Source organism: Anoplopoma fimbria, chromosome 20 (genome assembly GCF_027596085.1).
Source record: "Anoplopoma fimbria isolate UVic2021 breed Golden Eagle Sablefish chromosome 20, Afim_UVic_2022, whole genome shotgun sequence".
Lineage (NCBI taxonomy): Eukaryota > Metazoa > Chordata > Actinopteri > Perciformes > Anoplopomatidae > Anoplopoma > Anoplopoma fimbria.
In genome coordinates this window covers 18,544,636-18,563,985 of record NC_072468.1, presented here as the reverse complement: position 1 = coordinate 18,563,985, position 19,350 = coordinate 18,544,636, and the positions used below count along the sequence as shown (strand labels likewise).

Here is a 19,350-nt window from a genome sequence, read left to right as displayed (position 1 = left end):
AAGCATTGGAGAGCAGCTGGATTCTTGGCACAGGCTTCTTTTTGCTCCTGAGGAGTCCTCTATTTCCTGATATGCTTCTCACACACTGCAGAAACGCTGCCATTTACCCATTTCAGTACCCCGGCGAAATCATCAGCATTTCTCCCTCCATGACATGAAAACAAACTAAGACAGATTGCCTGTGTGTGTGTGTGTGTGTGTGTGTGTGTGTGTGTGTGTGTGTGTGTGTGTGTGTGTTGTGTGTGTGTGTGTGTGTGTGTGTGTGTGGTTTCAAACCCCCCTGTCAGCAATCACTGGGTGGGAGACAGCCATAAACTGTGCTTTAGAAGCCTATAATGGTCTAGTGCAGCGCTGGCAAAACTTATATCATATCATGCCCCTTCCCATTTAGACACAAATAGGATCATTATTTTTGATAACTATACAGCAAGTGCTGGATAATTCCATTGCTCTACTTTCCACTGCATAATGCTGTACTTCAGCTAAATCATCATAGATCTTGCCTTGCCCTTATCATTGTATTTAATTACAGCACAACACCAATCAATAACATTATGTTCTATAAGTGATTGTAACATCGGGGTTGATCTATACACACGTTTCTACTTCATCATGCCTTTCACTAACATTAGTGAGCATGTAGCAGAGAAACAAAGCGGTTGGAAGAGCTGTACACTCACTTGTCTGTATATCTCTCAGTAGAAGACCTCATACTGTTGTTTAAAGTGTCCATTTACAGAAGGACCTATAAAAACCTTCACAACTGACGTGTCAAGCACCTTATGAATTGATGGACGCTCACAAGAGTGAAAGCTGAAGCGTTTTATTATAAAGAAAGCAGAAGACATTTGAGGGGCCGCCACTTGTCTTCCCCTAATAAATAGGGTCTGTAAATACACACCTGTTTTTCAATCAGTTTGTTAATTTAAAGGTAAATGATGTCGTCGTCGTCGTCCCCCCCCCCCCGCGCTTCATGTGTCCGTGAACCTTTCATTCATTAGTTTTACACTGTTTGAACAATGTCATTAAATGTTCTGCTCAAGAAAAGTTGTATAATTGTATGACTTACTATACAGAGTGGGATTTTTCTTGAAACTGGCTTAGAAAATCAAACTATATATACATATATACACACATACATATACACATATATATATACATACATATACATATATATATATATATATATATATATATATATATATATACATACATATACATACATATATATATATATATATATATATATATATATATATATATATATATATATATATATATATATATATATATATATATATAAAAAGGTAATAACTCAATATGCTTCAATTATCAAACTTTTAACTCCAACTGTCTATATTCGCATTTAGTCTCTTTAGTTTTTCTCTGCTGTTTTGCCGTTTCCATTTATACCGTCTCCTCCACAATGAACTCAATGGCATGCTCCTGTGACTGGTTCGTCTCCACCATGGTGATTTCATTTCCGTCCATGGTGATGGTGGGAACACTAATGCCCTGAGCGTTCAGAACAGACGAGGGCAGGATGACGACCTGCGAGGTGCCGTCCATGCCGGCGAACTGATCCGACGGGATCATGACCGTCTCGGTGCCTCCTTCGGCCCCCTGCAGTACGTAGATGGTCTGCACTGAGCCGGACTCAAGGTCCCCTGTGGTGGCCAGAGAAGACAGCACCTTGGCCCCCTCCAGCACCTTCTGTACATGTGCGGCCTCGGCTTCCTGTGCCGCCTGCTCGGCGCTCTCCAGAGGCAGGTCTCCGTGCAGCCGGATGTGTTTATCCAGGTTGGAGCGAGATCTGAAGGCAGCTGGGCAGTGGGGGCATGGGTAGGGTTTCTCCCCGCTGTGGGTGCGGGCGTGCTCGGTGAGCCGGGCGGCCACGCTGAAACTCTTGCCGCAAATCCAGCAGCAGAAAGGGCGCAGGCCGCTGTGGATGCGCTCGTGGTCCTGCAGATGGGGCAGCTGGCGGAAGCGCTTGAAACAGGTGGCGCACTGGTGGAGGGATGAGGAAAAGGATGGGGGAGCGGATGAAGGAAAAGTGCATAAAACATAAGAAAGGTGAGGAGGTGACAAGAAAGTACAGTTCTGTTCACAACAGTGCCAATGCACAAAACTCTATTATAGTTCATATTTTTATAAAGATGCAGCATTTCTGGCTATGTTCAACAATTCTTTCATTATCAACTAATCCCGTCCCGATTATTTTGTGACAATGAATTAATCAGCTGTTTGGTCTATAAATCATCAGAAGACGGTTTAAAAATGTGCGTTACAATTTCCTAGAATAAAGGTGACGTTCTCATGTTCTTATTGTCCGTTAACTCTTATAGAAGACTTAGAAAACCAGCAAATATTTACATTTAAGAAGCTGGAACCAGAGAATATTTAGCATTTTTTGCTTTAAAAAAATAACTTTTTTCAGAATATCTGTTGATCAACTAATCATTTAATCAATGCAGCTCTACAAGTGTGTGACGGATGGAATGATCAACTACACAGTGGACACCAGAGAGAAAACCTTGTCTCTCCGCTTTGTACCACCTGAGAGCAGACAATGAACTTCAGCCAGATACTTGATTAAACCTGAGGCACTACAAAAGAATGACTTTGTTGTGCTTTGCTTTGATTCCCGCTGGGGACACTCAGATTGAATCTGTAACCCCTGTTGTCAGTTTTGCAGTGTCAGTATCTCTGTGAGATAAACTCTAATGAAATCACCTTTCCAGTCGGTTTGCTTTTCATATACTTGGTAAATAAATATAAGTATTCCTTCAGGAACACACAGAATATATCAGATAGATATGGCTCAAAGGAAAGCCACAAAAGTTAAATCAATTTCTACAGTCCGACGTGCTATGATGGGCTTTGGGTGGGTCCATAGTTGATGTCCTGCTTCGTCACCAGAGCAACGGAGAGAGAGAGAGAGAGAGTCCCAGAATAGTAACAGACACAGGGGGGGGGGGGGCTGACAGGCCCTAACTCAGCCCTGTCATTAATCACAGGTACACAGGGGGGGAGGAAACACCCGCAGGACACACACTGCACAAATGGCCATGGTCCAGAGCCGGAGAGACGGCCACAGCCATGAACGGGAGAGACCATGGGGGTGAGGAAGTGCCGAATGTCAATATGAAATACGCGCGTTAAAGGGGTTTGAAAGCCTTATAAGTATAAGAAAAAGGATAAAATGTGATTCAGCAGGCTGAGAGACATCCCCTTATTATGCAAGCACGAACACACACACACACGCACGCACGCACACACACACGCACACGCACACACGCAGCGTCCTCCTTACCTCGAAGGGCCTCTCATCAGTATGTGTCCTCATGTGAACATTAAAGGTGGAATTGTAGGAAAACTCCTTGTGGCAAATCTGACAGCGGAAGCGGGGTCGGTTTTTGGACTTGCTGAGTCTGCCTTGGAAATGGGCCAGCACATGCTCCTCCAGGGTACTGTTGGAGGTAAATCGGCGGCGGCAAGGCCTCACTGGGCATTTGAGGGGGGTCTGGCCCGTGTGGGATAACCGATGGAGGTCGAGGCCCTCCTGGGTCATGCATCGGTGGCCGCATAGGTCACACTCAACCTGAAAGAGGAGGGATAAAGCGAGGAAGGAAAAAAAAAGAGAGATGGAATGGAGACAAATCGGAAGGTGAGGAGACGGAGGATGAATGGAGGAGGGGCAATTAATGAAAAGAGAAAAGGTCGTTGTCTTTATGGGCTGACTGAGACGTAACCATGACGTCACACAACTGGGGACCTTTGTTACATCACCCCCCCCCCCCTTATGCTAACCCCACTTTATTTCTGTCTAGACTGGCAGAATGCCAAAACAGTGTGTGTTCTTGTTCCATCCAAATCTGTCTCTAAGGATTTATCAATTCCTCACATTATGAGAAATAAAAACGAGTTCCTAACCTGTCCGGTGCATCGTCCTCGGCCCTGACCCCGTCCACGACCAGTGTTCTTGTCCTCCTCTGTGGAAGGGCAACGCTGCATGTGGATCTCCAGCACTGACTGGTTCACAAACTGGGTTGAGCAGTGGTGACACGTCGCCGGCTGCTTGTCTGCAATGGAACAGTGTCAGGTTTTAGGCAGGTGGTCACACTCTCATCATACTACACGCAGCTACCCTGACATGCTAATATCTGATGATTGATCTGAGCTCGTTGTTTGGAAGCCGTCGTTCTAACAATTGTGCAGCAGCAGGTGGTAAATGTAGAAATGGTTGGTGATTCAGATGCAGCCAATTTCTCGGATGCATCAACTGTTGCTTATAATGGGAACACACAAGGTGAGACGGAAATCATGTACGCATTGGGCTTGTGTTGTAATGAGCGATAAAGTAATGAGAAATGTAATGAGTCATTTTGACATGTCACAGCAGGAAAAACAGGTGTAAATAAAACATTCATGTTATGTATCAGGGTCCTGGTAGTGTGCATGCAGACTTCCTGTCAATAGAACGGAGACATCATTATTACAATAAACAAAGGGATATTTAAGTGTACTCAGCTCTGTCTTTCTTCTGCGTTCATACACATACACTGATAAAACAAGCGTTGCATTATTTTATTAAACAAATGGAAATGAACACAAATGGATGAATGGCAATTTAATTTGCATTTTTCTCTTTCAGCTAAGTAAAATATATATATAATATGCTTGCACAATATGTTTATCAGTTGTCATTGCAATGACCATAGAAAAAGATATATTGTGTATCCCTAATTCGGTATTAGGTAACAGTGTACAATTTGATTCTTTTTATACATGACAATATCTGAAATTCTTTTTAAAACTACGGTTGTTCTACTTTTTTTTCCCTCTACTCTAATGATTATTTTCCTCGTGGAGACCAGTCTGCTTTCAGTTACCTGAGGCTGTTGTTGAATGCACATTGAAATCCTGACGAAGTTATTTTCTCTTGATGAATAACGCAGTCTCCTCGAAGATTATGACAAACTGCCAAAAATGAGCCAAGGAGATGCTCCTCAGGCTACCTTGAATAGTCTACTCAAGCAAAAATAATTGCTGCTAGAGATGAGGACAGAAAACAAATGTGTCCTGGGAAAGTGCAATGATCATGCCGGGTCACATACTGCCCCCCCTCAGCGGGCCTAAAGTACGCTATATTCTATCTACAGTACTGTAGTGTATTAAAGTGTAAAAATACTGTCCCGTCCAAATCTCGGAAGAATGAATCCAGTTCAATCCTGTTCCTGTGTTTAGAACTGCATATTTACATATGAATACTAGAGATGCACCATTGTAATTTTCTTGGCTGATTTTCTTTCTTAGAACTATAATTGACAGCATAAACAAACATTTTTGAAACTTTTATTTCATGAAAAATTAAGTTGTATGTTCATCAATTATGAACATGTTACGTTAACAGTATTAAAATATCAGAACAGAATCAGAGAAGAGTAATCTATACTGTGTACAGGCCTACTATATTCAACTATTAATATATCTAAAACTATGTATTTATTCATCTATTTATTGATACAAAACTATTTATAATCACTATCTACTGACAAGAATGTAAAGGTGTTTTTATTATATTATATTAACTGCCACTCCAGTGACAAGCGGCCTCCTGAATGCCCCACACTTTCATTATGATTTCAGTCCTGAGTCCCAATCTACAGTAATTCCATGAATATCTGGCTCTAATTTGAATTATACACAGTACAGTAATTACATTTGTGAAGTACTGTAATTTGAAAAGCATTAGAAACAGCTGTACTGTGTCAGACAGTAAATTAAATTCAGTAAAAAGCGAAGCTGTCCCTTTCATTACTTTATATTCATGTATGAATATATCATTTACAAATATTAGATCAATTAGACTGTAATTTGCATAAAACATTTTTCGTTATTATTAACATAATCTTATAGTGATCAATTTGACCCAGACAGATCACTATAAGGGCTTTCCACTGTATATAAAATATTTGTGGTTGGACTGACATAACAAGCACACTCTTGGAAATTGAAACAGACATTTCTTTTTGAATATTTCAGAGACTAATCAAATGATCAATACAATAATTGACAGATTAATCAATAATCATTATTTGTAGAACTATTATTCTCATTGTCAATTGATCTCACAAACTACTCTGTCAATTAACTGATTAGTCATTTGGTCTATAAAGCGTCAGAACAATTTCCCAGGGCGATTGTGACTTTGGCTTTTTTGTCCAAATCCTATAAATATTCAATTTAAATATGTATCTTAGTTTAAATATATAAAACAGAGAAAAACAGCAGATCCTCACAACTGATATCCGTGAACCAGCAAATAATTGGCATTGTCACTTGACTAAAGTGATTTATCAAATGTTAAAAGTGTGTATTTTCCTGTCAGTTGGCCAATCAATAATTATCATTTCAGCTGTAATCAGCTGGTGCCCTGGTTGTGTTTTGGCAAAGCAAACCACCCTCTCACTGCGTTGCTCTTGAGAACCTGGTTGGCAGACCACTGACAGTGATGGGTCATCAGTATGTCTATAGGTTGTTGCGCCAACATCTTGCAATCTGCTAACCATCTGTACTGTCTGTCCCGGTGGGGGCGACATACTCTGCTCCTCATTGGGACCCTCTGATTAAACCTTTAATAAGGACACTCTCAGCCTAAGGCCCTGGACTGATCAATCTCTTCCATCATCTCTCTCAGAGGAGCGTCGTACCTCTGACCCCTGCTGCACACGGACTCTTCCAAGCTTAACTAATGAGGTTGCCGTGCCAAAGCCCCCACCCCCCTGATTAAGATGAAGTGTCGACCCAATCAATTTACCTCCATCTTCCTCCTGCGTTCCATAGGGGACGCAAATCAATGGAAAGTCATTGACTTTATGCATAAGAGGAACAATGCACATATGACATATATATGTATGGTTGTAAATAAACAAGATAGGTCACCCAGGCAGGCTGATGGGGGCATCTACCGCCTTTGCATTAATCTATTGTAATTCACAGCATGCTGTCCAGATAACATAAAAACATCACATCTAATAAGTTAATCATTACAAGCAGGCAAAAGGGCTTGTATTTGATTTCTTGATACGTTTGCCACTAAGGTCTAATGGAAACGGTCACGCAATGAAAGGATGTGAAATACTTACACACCATACACCAAGAGCTGAATAATAAAGATGTTGAATAACGGAGAAAAACACTGCAGCCTAGAAGACTGCTGTATGTAGTATTTGTTAGCTTTAGGTTGCTCCTAAAGCTAACAAATACTACATACAGCAGTTTAAATTGGGGCTGAACAATATTTTGCCAGACTGAGCCCTGGACACTCACCTTGGTGCGTGAGCGAGTGCAGATCCAGTTCTCTCCGGCGTTTGAAGGCCTCTCCACATTCGGCGCAAGGGAATGGATGGCTGGTGTGGAGCAGTCTGTTTAATACACAAAAACACACATATTCACATAAGAGCTTAATACATTTAGCTTATTATTGACGAGGGTAAGTTTCAAACTTGTTCTATCCTGCAAAAGGAGTAACATGGACATGGCAACACATCGGAGAAAAGGGCCGGAAAATGCCTCACAGGGAGAGGGAATAGTCATACAAACAATTCAATTGCACTGAAAAAGGACTTAAAATGGCACAAACAAAAGACACAAAAAGTGGGGGAAATTATGTTTCTATTTTAAGCGGCCACCGTTTTTCACTCATGTGAGGATCACCAGTAAGTACGTGCTTAGCTGTGCTTCAGGTTAAATAAAGGGTATTAGCTGAGTGTATAACGGCTAGAGATAAAAAAAAAAAAAAGAAAAAAGAAGCTATAAACTGGGAGGAGTCCGAGTTAGGACATGAAAGACTATATTTATCCATTGCATAACGTTACACTGGATATAGCCTTAGGGGAGGAGAGAGGTGTTGGGATGTATTCACCTAATGCTGCAGCAGGCCTGCTCTCAGAGCATGGATAAAATAAAGTACTGGTTCTCTTAGCAGCTTCTCCTCATCAGAGCAAACACGGATGATGTTGAAGTTTAGGAAGCATAATGTTGCACTAGATACTACACATATCGAGGTTTATGTATTATGTATATTACTGCTACAGGTTATGTTGCAGCAAAAGACATGAGTCACTTAAAGTGAAGCAGGATGCTTTAAGTGATGCCCGTATAAGAGGCCAGGCTGTTTCTGTTCCCCGTTACATAGACAAGAGAAATCAATATTTCAGGGACAGCTGACCCTGAGGCAGCTGGGAGGATTACATTTTCAGCCAGGGTCACCTCTTCTCCCAGTCAGATGTTAGCTGCCTTAATGAGTAGGGGTGACACTGCACAGTCAGAATTATTACTACACTGAGTAGAGCTACCACAATCTGTTGGTGGACAGAAAAATCTATCTCAGACAATTTTGATAATTACTGAATCATTTTAAGCCATTTTTAGCAAAACTGCCTGCTTCTGCTTTTCCTCATCTTCTAAAATAGGATACTTATTTTCCTGACCTTGGAAATAAACACAACAATCTGAAGTATTCTTCAACAAATGACGTGCGTGTGAGCTGCATCTGCTGATGAAGACTGTGGGGGGAAAAGCTCTTAAGTGCACTTTAAATTAAGATTGTTGTGTCTTAGACTGTTTAGGACAATAGAAAATATATTTGAGGCTGTAATTTAAAAGACAAATGAAAGTTGATTTATCTAAAATATTATCTACTGACTCTTGCAAGCATGGAAAAAAACGGCCTGTGTGGTCAACCGTTTTCCAGAACATGCCACTGGTCAGTATCAACAAAAACGCAAGAGAAGCCCAAAGGTATGTAAACAGTAAAACTTTTTCAGAGGGTTTGGCTTTTTCTGCTTTTGGCTCAGTTCACACAGCCACACACACACACACACACACACACACACACACACACACACACACACACACACACACACACACACACACACACACACACACACACACACACCTCCGCCTTGCTCAACCAGGCAGGACAGGACCAGGCTCTTCCCCCCCCGCCCCGGGTTGTTATCGTTATCATCTTAATTTACTGGGCCTCTGTCTGTCAATCATGTGCGGCTGAGGCTCAAGGGCACGCAGACATCTCGGTCAGTGTGTTTGCCACACAGCTTTAAGGTCTTGCTCGGTAGTCAGACACGGCTCAACTACTACTGCTCTTGGCGAGGATTGGGGTGGGGGGCGTCAGGTTTATCTAAATCCTGTCCTGGGTTCTGTTTGGAACCGTAATTATTATGTATTTATACCTTAAACAGGGTTGTAAATGAATGAATATTTACAATCTATGGTTTATATGGAAATCCAGAGGTTACGAGCTATTAGAGTGTTGAATATGATGAACAGTATGTAGTGGAAGTTTTTGGATGTGTTGTAGTCATTTCATACTACACTTCCAGAAATAAAGAATGTGGAACAAATGCTGGGATATTGTTATTGTGTTATTACTTGTGATCGTTGAGCTGATCCTCCGTGTTGAACCGTGACGGGCAGTTAGGACAAGCGTAGAGATGAGCAGCTCCCTCATTGTCCAAAGTACACACCTGCATTGAGGGACACAGCAGTCAAGGTCAGCAAAAAGTATAAGAAAAAGGATTCGACTTTAAGTTCTACAAAAAAAAAGATATATATATATATATATATATATTTTGTAACTGAACCCTTTGATTAGAGAGGTATTTCAATAGAATTAAAATGGTAGAGACTGTACCGGTTTGCGTCCACGCTTGCGTCGAGGCAGAGTTGACGTGTGGATGCGTTGGTGTCTCTTCAGGGTGGCCGCCTGGGAGAAGTTTTTGCCACAAACGTCGCAGCTGTAGGGCTTGTTGCCCGTGTGGCTCATGCTGTGGCGAAGCAGGCTCTGGGAGTTAGTGAAGGACTTCGTGCAAACCTTCACAACAACAATAATCAGGATCAGAGCCGTACTTGTGATACAAAAGTTTTAAGCACGTATGTTTATGGCTATATTTTATCAAATCGTAATTTTGCAAAACAATCTCCATTGTACAGAGAAGCTGTCAAATATAATGAGGTCTGATGTTCAAGATTTTGTTTGATTCAAACCTGAAACACTTCAAAAGCATTACATCATCTCGACGATGTCTGCTGCATGACGAAAGTGACATTTCCAGCAAATACAATTATCCCCCCCAGACGTAAGGAAAGGACAGATTCTGATTCAATTTTTGATTGGCACCTTGCACGTGAAGAGCTTTTCTCCGGTGTGGCTGAAGACGTGGGTGCGGAGGAAGACGCGGCGGGTGAACGTTTTGCCACAGTAGGGGCAAACATGTGGTAGTGGTGTGCGGGCCCAGTCCTGCAGCAGCTTGGCAGGTGGAGGGTGGTTGGTGTTGTCCGAGTCTGCTGCAGTGCTGCACTCTGATTCCTCTTTGATGCCCTTGATTCCTGACAACACAAAAAAACTGTTTATTAAGGACCAAAAACATCCTGCGACAAATGCACTGTTTTTCCCCAAATGGGCTTTAAAAACAAATATTTATCATTTAAATGTATATATTCACTTACCAGCGCTACTTCCGCTCAGGATCCTGAAAGAGGGCTTACTTCTCTTCGGTAGCGGTGAACCTGCTTCACTAGCACTGGTGGTCGGGGAAAGAAGCCGCTTTGCGCTCTGCGAGGCATCCTGAGGTGTAGCGGCGGCTGCTGCTTCCTCACCAGTTTCAGCTACATCGACCACCTCTGTCCCTGCTGTGAAGCGGTGCTGCCGGCGATGGTACAGGTACTGGGTGGTGTTCATGAAGCTCTCGTCACAGTGAGGGCAACTGTGCAGTGGCTCCTGTAGGCCATGCTTCTGCTTTCGGTGGGTGACCAGCCCTCCCTCATCGCTGAAGCTCTCCCCACACTGGGTGCACATGAACAGCTCAGGCTGTGTGAAACTGGAGGTCACACCGGTCGGGGAGGGAGTGGCCTCTTGGCTCGGCTCTTCGGTCCCGTTGGTCTGAGTACAAACTTGCTCCGATGTCTCTTCGTGAACTTCCACCACCCTTTCCTCGCCTTTCTGCCGGTGTTGCTTGCGGTGGTAAAGAAAAAGTGTGGTGTTAAGAAAGCTTTCCCCGCACACGGAGCAGCGGTGCAGAGCTTCCTCAAAGCCGTGCTGGGTCTTGCGGTGGGCGACTAGTTCAGACACCAGGCCAAAGCATGAGCCACAGTCCACACACAGGAGCACGGGTTCAGGCTTGGGCTTTTTGTTTGCTCCTCTCCTCCTGGGAGACCAATCCTCTTGATTTGCGGCCGCCGACTCAGAAACAGGAGGATCAGCGCTCTGAGCTGAAGAGCTCTCTGCAACTTGCTGCGTCTCTTCCTCTGCTACTGGATCCTCCACTTGTTCGGGTTGAAGATTTTCACTAGTTTCACTCTTCGAGAGGGCAGAATCATCTGGATTTAAAGCTAAATTGGAGCTCTGGGCTGAAGCGGTCTCTGGCTCAGGTTGTGAATCAGGGCTTGACTTCCTCTCAGAGGCAGGCTGCTGACATATCTCTTCTTTACGGTGTTGCTGCCAAAGGTCCAGGCTCTTGAAAAGTTCATCACAGTCCCCACACTGGTAGAGGATTCTGGGCTGGTCTGATGCTACATTTGCGGTGACTGCAGCCTGCTTGAGAACAGGTTGCACCAAGGATTGTTCTGCTTGGACCTCAATCTGTTGGCCCGCAATTGCCCGTGATATATTTATGACTTGTTGCTGCAAAGACAAGGGAGGGGGAAAAAAAGAGGAAATTGTAGATTGGATTATCTTTAATGTTTCAGTTGTTGCATTTGTTTCTGTGCACAAAAGGAAATGAATCCTTGGAACACTGGCTGTTTCAAGTAAACCTGCAGGGTTTTGTTTTAATTTCATTCTCTCTGGCAGATGAGGGATGAGAATTCAGTGTTGGGGTACTGAGGTCAATTAGAGAAGCATCTGTTTAGAGCCAAGGTTCCTCCGAGAGATCCAGATAGCCAAGATAAGGCCTCGGCCTGGCTGATAACTATCAGAGGCCCATCAGGGTTGAATGGGTTACTCCACAGGGTTTTTACATTTGCTCCCTCAGTCTATTTGGATGATAAAAAAAACAGAACATCAAGGTTGAGGTTCAAGACGTCTGAAACCGTCTCAATTACAACAGTTCAATAGGTCTCCCATAATGCATCGATTTATGGGCTTTTGTTTTAGAATTCTATTTATGTGAGGCCTGAACACTGTGGTCCAGCTGATTCAAAAGCATTATGATTGCATATTCTTTTTTTTTTTTTTAAACAGATAACATGTTAATACCAGGTGTAAATGAGGTCATAGCCTGCAGCCGTTGGTCTGCTGAGTGTGGTTTTGTTATTTGTGCTCTTAAAGCAAATGTATTCAAAAATAATGGAGGCTTGTGTCAGTCTTTAAATGGTATTACAAGACACATGTGCCTGGGCAGATAGTAGTTATGTTGTTGCTGCCCTTTTGGATATAAACCAAAAAATAAACTGTGACACTTACACAGACCTTACAGCCCCCCGGTTGGTGGCACAGTAAATGGTAACAGACAATTTAAAGAAATAAGAAATTGCCATTTTCTTTTAAGGAAAAGTCACAGTAACAAGAGAATGTTTTAAGAGAAAAATCATATGACATAAGGCTTTTTTTAAACGTACACACCAAGCCTGATTGGCTACTCCTATTAAAGGTACTATGATGTCAACTCATCACACTGTTGATGTGTTCAAATTCAAAATGTATATTAATCAATTAATAGTCAGGCGTCTTGATCCTTGTGTGCTTTCGCTACACGTCTGAGCACAAACCCTGCTATAGGAGCTTTATTCACTATTACAAATAAAAGGATGTCTGTCATCTTATCAACTGTGACGTTCTTTTGCCAGCAGTGAGTGCGCTCCACAGACTGTAAAAGTTTTTTCTTAAAATATTTGCAAGTTGCGCTGGTGCTCCTAGTTATTCAATTCAGGAGCAGTGAAATGCAGTGAAATGCTGACCCCTATTTGTTTGGAGCATGTGGCCAGATCTTACACATTGCTTTAAGGGGTTTGCATTAGTTGTTTTTTGTTACAGCTACTTTCTTTGGAGAGAATCCTCAATTTATTGACAACAAAGGGCAAATCTTTATTAAGGTTGTACAAAATATTACTTTGTCAGCTCTTTTTTATCTTTATCACTGAAGTCTGTAATGGAGCAGGATTAGAAAAAATAGTTTTTAGGAGAGTGAAATTGTACTTTTTTCAAAAGGCAAACAATAAATCAAGTTATTGTGACCTTTGTGATAAGTGCATATGGTTAGAACATGCTTTGTTTCATATAGTGAAAATCCTGTGGGAAACACTGTACCAGGTTTATCTGCACCCAGTAAGCAACGTATCCCACTAAGCATTTGGACAATTAAATGCTGACTAAATGGGCCATGGCATGTTTTTCTTGGTGCAGAACACAAAGTCAAAGCTCTCTATGTTTTTGAATAATCTATTGCACAGTGTGGCGTTCATCCGCCGCTTATGCTTTGCTGTTGATTACAATTAATGAAACTACAAAAATGGCAGAAACAAGTCCCATACTATTCATTGACTCTTGTTTAAAAACAGACTTAACATTATCAGAAAGACAGTGAAGCAAGCAGCTAGCCAGTGCACTAAGACTGGAAAGCACCTCAAGTATGAAGGTCAAACAACACTTGACCATGCAGTTGAGTTATTACACTTTTCAGAAGAAAATTATTTCAGCTTTCTGAGGGCAGCGCAAGTGAGTTTGATAAAAAAAAAAAATTCTCTTATTTATCTACTTTTACTCTTATTACTCTCATTATTGGGATATTTGAATGGTTCCATATGTAAAGTGCATATTTTTGTATGTTAATAAAGACGTTTGCAGATGTAGATGAGTCATACTTTGGTCCAAAATGGAGATCAGAGTAAGGGGGAAATTTGTTTAGTAAGAGCAGAATGGAAAGGCAAACTTGTTGACTTGAGACATTTCTGCAACAGTCTCCTATATGTACAGAGACATTTGTTAAAAGAGTTCTTTGGATTGATTTGAAATATAAAAATAATTATCATTATCATTTAGCTAATGAAGTTGGGATGCTTGCAATAAACCAGCTTAAGCAAAGTGGATCCAGGAAGCCATAAGGTACCCAGGTTTTATAGTGCTTGTCCTGCTTAAAAATCTATAGGAAGCCCAATGAGCGATCCATCAGGAGAAAAGGTGGCACTGACTTATGCTTTTCTCATTCTCCTCTCCAAAACTGGCGTCTCAGGATGCAATTTGTCTGTCATGAGTGTTGCGGTGCTCAGACGTGTGTTGAAGACTGTAAGGATGGAAGTTCGGGCACAAGTTCATGCTGACATGCCCCACTGCCAAACGAGGTCCAATGATTGCTTTTAAACCTGAAGGGCTTTTTGAAGCTGTCATGAGAAAGCCATAAAAAAAATCCAGTCCCTCTGAGACTCAGCTCAAGTAACTCGCCCCATTATGCAACTCTACAACTCTGCAATTCAAATAGTGTCTTCGCAGATCTCAATATAAAAACAGCTCAGCATTTTGATGAAATGAATCCTAAAAGAATATATTCCAAATAAAAAAAAATATTGAATGCTCTGCAAAAATCCACTTTTTTACAGAAGCACACAGAGGGAAAACACTAAATAATGACAATTATCATGAAGACTAGTTGTTCATTTTTGGAGCATGAGGAACATTCTGATGATTTAGCTGGACTTGCCTGATTCCAGGGCTGCACATTGAATGCCTTAAATATTAATCTCGATCCCGATTTTGGCTTACTAAAATTAAACGGATATGATCAACTGTGTGTGGTAAAATTGTCTGCTCCACCCATAGAAAAGCCCTTGCGTATGAAAACTTTGAATGACCGCCTCCTGGTTGTATGCCTACACCAACCAGTCAAGTTGCAGTGTACATCCATGTCTGTCCACAATGTCATCATTTAAAACTTTATCGGATTAGATATTTGTGTGAAATGGTCATTATTAGCATATGGATTTTTGAGTTATGGCCAAAAATGGGATTTTTGAAGTCACAGGGACCCAATAACAACCTCTCCATTAGGCTACAACCTGTATGCTCGTATTTAACAAATTCTTGTGTACACACCAACACTTTCAGAACAAAGCTCAACCAACAACACTGATATGTATGATGTCTGTCGGCTAGATCAGACTTTAGTTCAAAATATAGAATATGCACCATCTAAAAAGCCTTATTTAAAAGCACAACACTCCATAATCAATCAACATTTCGCACTGCCACATGTTTGCACGTTACACCTGTTTGCCTCACTAGAGACTCATTACTCGGATACACAATGTGCGAATGTGTTATTTTTCCATTACCCTGGACAGAAAGCAGTTCCAGGTAGCACTTAAGTACTTAGAAAACTGTTCTACTGAATAATCTGCAGGCCTCACTACACAGCCACTGACAATTTATCAAGGTAAAAGTTAGAGGTCTGACAGGTGTACTGGTGCAAAGACTTAGTGACCGACATTTGTCTTAAATAAGTTTACCAGGGTAAAGTATGTATACATGTACCAATAAAACAGGGGGAGTCCAGCCTGCCCAACATATTATAGTTATGTCAAGATCACCACATCAACTGAACACTAAAACTTTAAGAAAAACTAAATCGAAATTTTTCAAATGTGTGGTTGTTCAGTATTGCAAGGACGATATAACTTGCGATAGATACAAAAAATAAGTATGCATATCAGCCATACTTTATGTATGTCAGCCAGCAGTTTTTACAGTTTTTGAATTTAACAAATGATCACATACATGGCTAACAGAGCTAAACAGTTCAAATACATAGAGCTTTTGTAGTCGAGGGTTACACTTCCCCCTTTACTTTATGAAGGTCATAAAATAATAACAGAGGCTATTTAGTCTACTTGGTTGTAACAATTCCATTTTAGTCGAGCTAACGCGCTGTGCTTGTGTAAAACAGCAGCGGTGGAGGTAAGACTGCAGTCAGATCAGATTCAATTCTTGCTTTTCTACAGGTTAACATCATGTTTATGCTTGTTGAAGTGTATTGATAAATATTGTCTTTATGATTGCTAAGGTTTTACTGCATTGGCTTACAGTACCAAGCGTGTTTGTGGTGAATGCAGCATTAGCTCTGGTACCATTTAACAGTGTTTCTGTAACAATCCCTAAATAAAACAATTTTTCTTATTCATGTTGTTACAGGCAGTCTTTTGAGATGTGTTTATCAAGCATTTTTGTTTTTGAGATGATGATGAAAACACGATTTATCAGTCAGCACAAAAAAAACAACTATTACTATCACACAAAAAACACCTATTATGATTAATCATTACCATCATCGTACACTTGGATATTAAAACGCAACAAATCTTGAAATGAGACAAGAAATCACTGCAAACAACTCAACGTTAAGTGCTCTGATTAAGGTCACTATTACTATGATGAGTAGCAGAAGATTGTCAATTTATTACTTAAGTTATACTTGTCTCTTCAATGTCATTCACCAGATCTGATTTAGAGGCTTTTATGCATCACACATCTTGTCGTTTCAGGCCGAACCGCTACAATACTTATGTATTTCTGTTCCCTGCTAAAAATCTATTTTATCATTCACTTGACAAAAAAGGGGGAATTGTTGACTGTGCCAGTATTTACCCGAGTCTGTAGCAGAGGAACATTGACAGGGGTGGTTCCAGGTGCTTCCAGCTGTTCATCCTCAGCGGTGCACGTCAACTGGTGCTCAAGCACCTCTTCCAGGGTGTTGAACTCCTGGTAGCAGGGGAAGCACATGTACACTGACGAGCTCTCCATGGCTGCCAAGGGATTAGAAATCAAAAACATTTCATAAGAAAAGCAGCAATGCAAAACCGATTTTTTGATAAAGGTGAAACAGTTCACAAAACTCAGCATGCTCGGAATATGGAAGTAATAACACGACGTGAGCCTCATACAGATGCCTTCCCACCAGTGCATTGCATTTGAAGTTAAGTTGTGAACATTGCCCTCTCCTGATGAAAAGAAGTGGCTGCATATATTATGTATGTAGACAACAGCTTGGACACAAGCGCTACAAGGCTAACCCTGGGGTTGCCAGGATGACTCACCATGCGCTGAGCCGGGGCTAATTGTTATTTTGACCATGCAGGTTGCTGCTCAGTAGAGACCCTGCCAAGTCTCTCTCTCTCTCTCTCTGCCATTTCATGGGCCAGGCAGACGTTTAGCTCCAACATCAATTAGATACGTGCTGTAATTGGACCCACTGGAAGTGCATGCTGCTGGTGAATGAAGCTAGCTATAATCAAACACAATTTCTGCAATCCTTCCCACCCACTAGATACCAGTCAGACCTCATACTGCACCAGTGGGGCTCTACTTTGAGAGCCTTACAAATGAAAGAAAACCACTGAAAGACACACACCAATACCTTTGAATAGCATCAGCGTGACACACCTTCTAGTTGATCATCTTAACTGGCAGACAAGGCTGTGGCTTAAAGGATAAGGCTGCCGATATTCCATATTTTTGTTATGTCGACAAATCCCATGACAGGACTAAACACATTGCCATGGTAATCTGTCTCTCAATGCTTTCCAACTTCCCCAGCAGGTCTTTGACACTCAGCACCAAGCCCATGTGTTCCTACTGAAGAATTTTGAAAATGTATCAAAGATATATAGATTAATTTATTTTTAAAAGACCCCAAAAAGTAATGTCCTAAAACAGCTAGACACTGTAGGTTTTAGGTTACAGCAACAGGGTGGTGTACATAGGATGAAAAACTAGTTACCACATCAATCGTAAAGAGGTAACATGTCACGCAGTGCAATATTTTTAGAGGTCTATTGGGCTTTATTGTACATTTCAACAGGGTCAGTACTTGTTAGTGGGGTAAATCCATTTTCGATTTTGATTTTTGCTTGGGTTTTATTTACAATACAAAAAATAAAGAACATAACCACATCATTTAAATCATCAATTATGGCTTAATAATACCCCTGTTGGGATGATGGTCTAGTGTCTAGTGTGGTCTGTGTCAGTTTCTGTACCTTCTCTGCAGAAACTAGTGTCTGCGTGCAGATGTTCAGATTCACAGCACTGGGTTTAAGCAAGACTGCAACACTCAAACCATCAGATGTGTGTCTGTCTGCATCTGCTTACATATTTAACTACAAACACCTGTTGTGATTTATTTATTTAATTTAAATGTTGATCTATAACTGAGCCAGGTGGACCTAACACGTGTCTAAACACCATGAGTGTTATTACATGACATGCATTGTGGAGGATAATACAATGCATGTCTATGCTTATGAGTGTTTCCTGCAGGGACAGTGTCTGACATTGACTCACAAGGGGACAAACAAACAAAATACACATTAGTGTTAGCTCATGCTTTAGCCGGCTGATAACAAGCATCATGTCAGCTCCTGTGACAGTCTTGAGGAGGGGGTTTGGTCTGACCAGAGCTATCAAGAAGCGAGGCTAGCAGCTAACTAGCCGGCTAGCTACCTGTCTTATCTCTGACCAGTACTGTGTCGCAAACATGCAACGAGGGCCATTTTTTTTCTAGCAACATGGCTAACGAGCCTCCAGCGTGGTGGCTAGCTGTCTAGCTCGGGAGCTAACACAACAACTCTGCTTGACGTTAACCCGGGCCAGCGACTAAACCCCTTTTACCGCTTGGACCAGTGGTGCTTACTCTGTGGTAACGCTACGAAGGAAGAGAAGAAGAAGAAGAAAACGAGCGAAGAAGGAGGGCGGGATACGCTTCTTCGGTGGTATAATGGCGGCGACGGACTTAAAGTTAACAATAGCTGTCTCCCCCCGTTGAAAACCTCCATGCGTCAATATCAGTGAGAAACACGTCGTCGAAAAAAGTAACATCTGTGTAAAATAAGTCACATTAATTCTGTATAACTCACCGCACTCAGACATTGTCGGTCGAGGAAATAGGACAACAACTTCAGTTTTTTCTGCATGTTAGAAGGCCTGCGCTGATTGGCTGTGACGGTCACTTCCTGGACCAATAGCGTTCGACTACACAAAACACAGAGGGAGTTTGTAGTCGAAAAGCGCGCCAGTACTGCAGCAGAGTCAGTGCAGTATACTGATGAGCAGTATTAGGTACACTTTTGAGATACTAGTGTACTTTATACAGTACCAGTCAAAAGTTTGGACACATCTTCTCATTCAATGGTTTTTCTTTATTTTTTTCCTACATTGTAGATTAATATTGAAGAACACATATGGAATTGTGGCATATGTGGTAAACAAACAAATGCTCAACAAACCAGAATATGTTTTATATTTTAGATTCTTCAGAGTAGTTGAATGAGAAGGTGTGTCCA

The 19,350-nt window shown here is 41.5% G+C and overlaps 1 protein-coding gene across 1 annotated transcript; it reads right to left on the bottom strand.

The window, feature by feature from the left end:
- Positions 1–1,293: 1,293 nt before the first annotated feature.
- On the bottom strand, positions 1,294–19,017 carry znf574 (zinc finger protein 574). Its single transcript, XM_054621795.1, has 10 exons — positions 18,925–19,017; positions 16,658–16,815; positions 10,534–11,707; positions 10,205–10,413; positions 9,719–9,898; positions 9,457–9,551; positions 7,333–7,427; positions 3,934–4,082; positions 3,314–3,601; positions 1,294–2,007 (listed from the first exon to the last, which is right to left on the bottom strand). Exons 1-10 carry the CDS (start codon positions 18,935–18,937, stop codon positions 1,408–1,410), a joined length of 2,961 nt encoding a protein of 986 aa, XP_054477770.1. The 5' UTR covers positions 18,938–19,017; the 3' UTR covers positions 1,294–1,407.
- Positions 19,018–19,350: the final 333 nt, after the last annotated feature.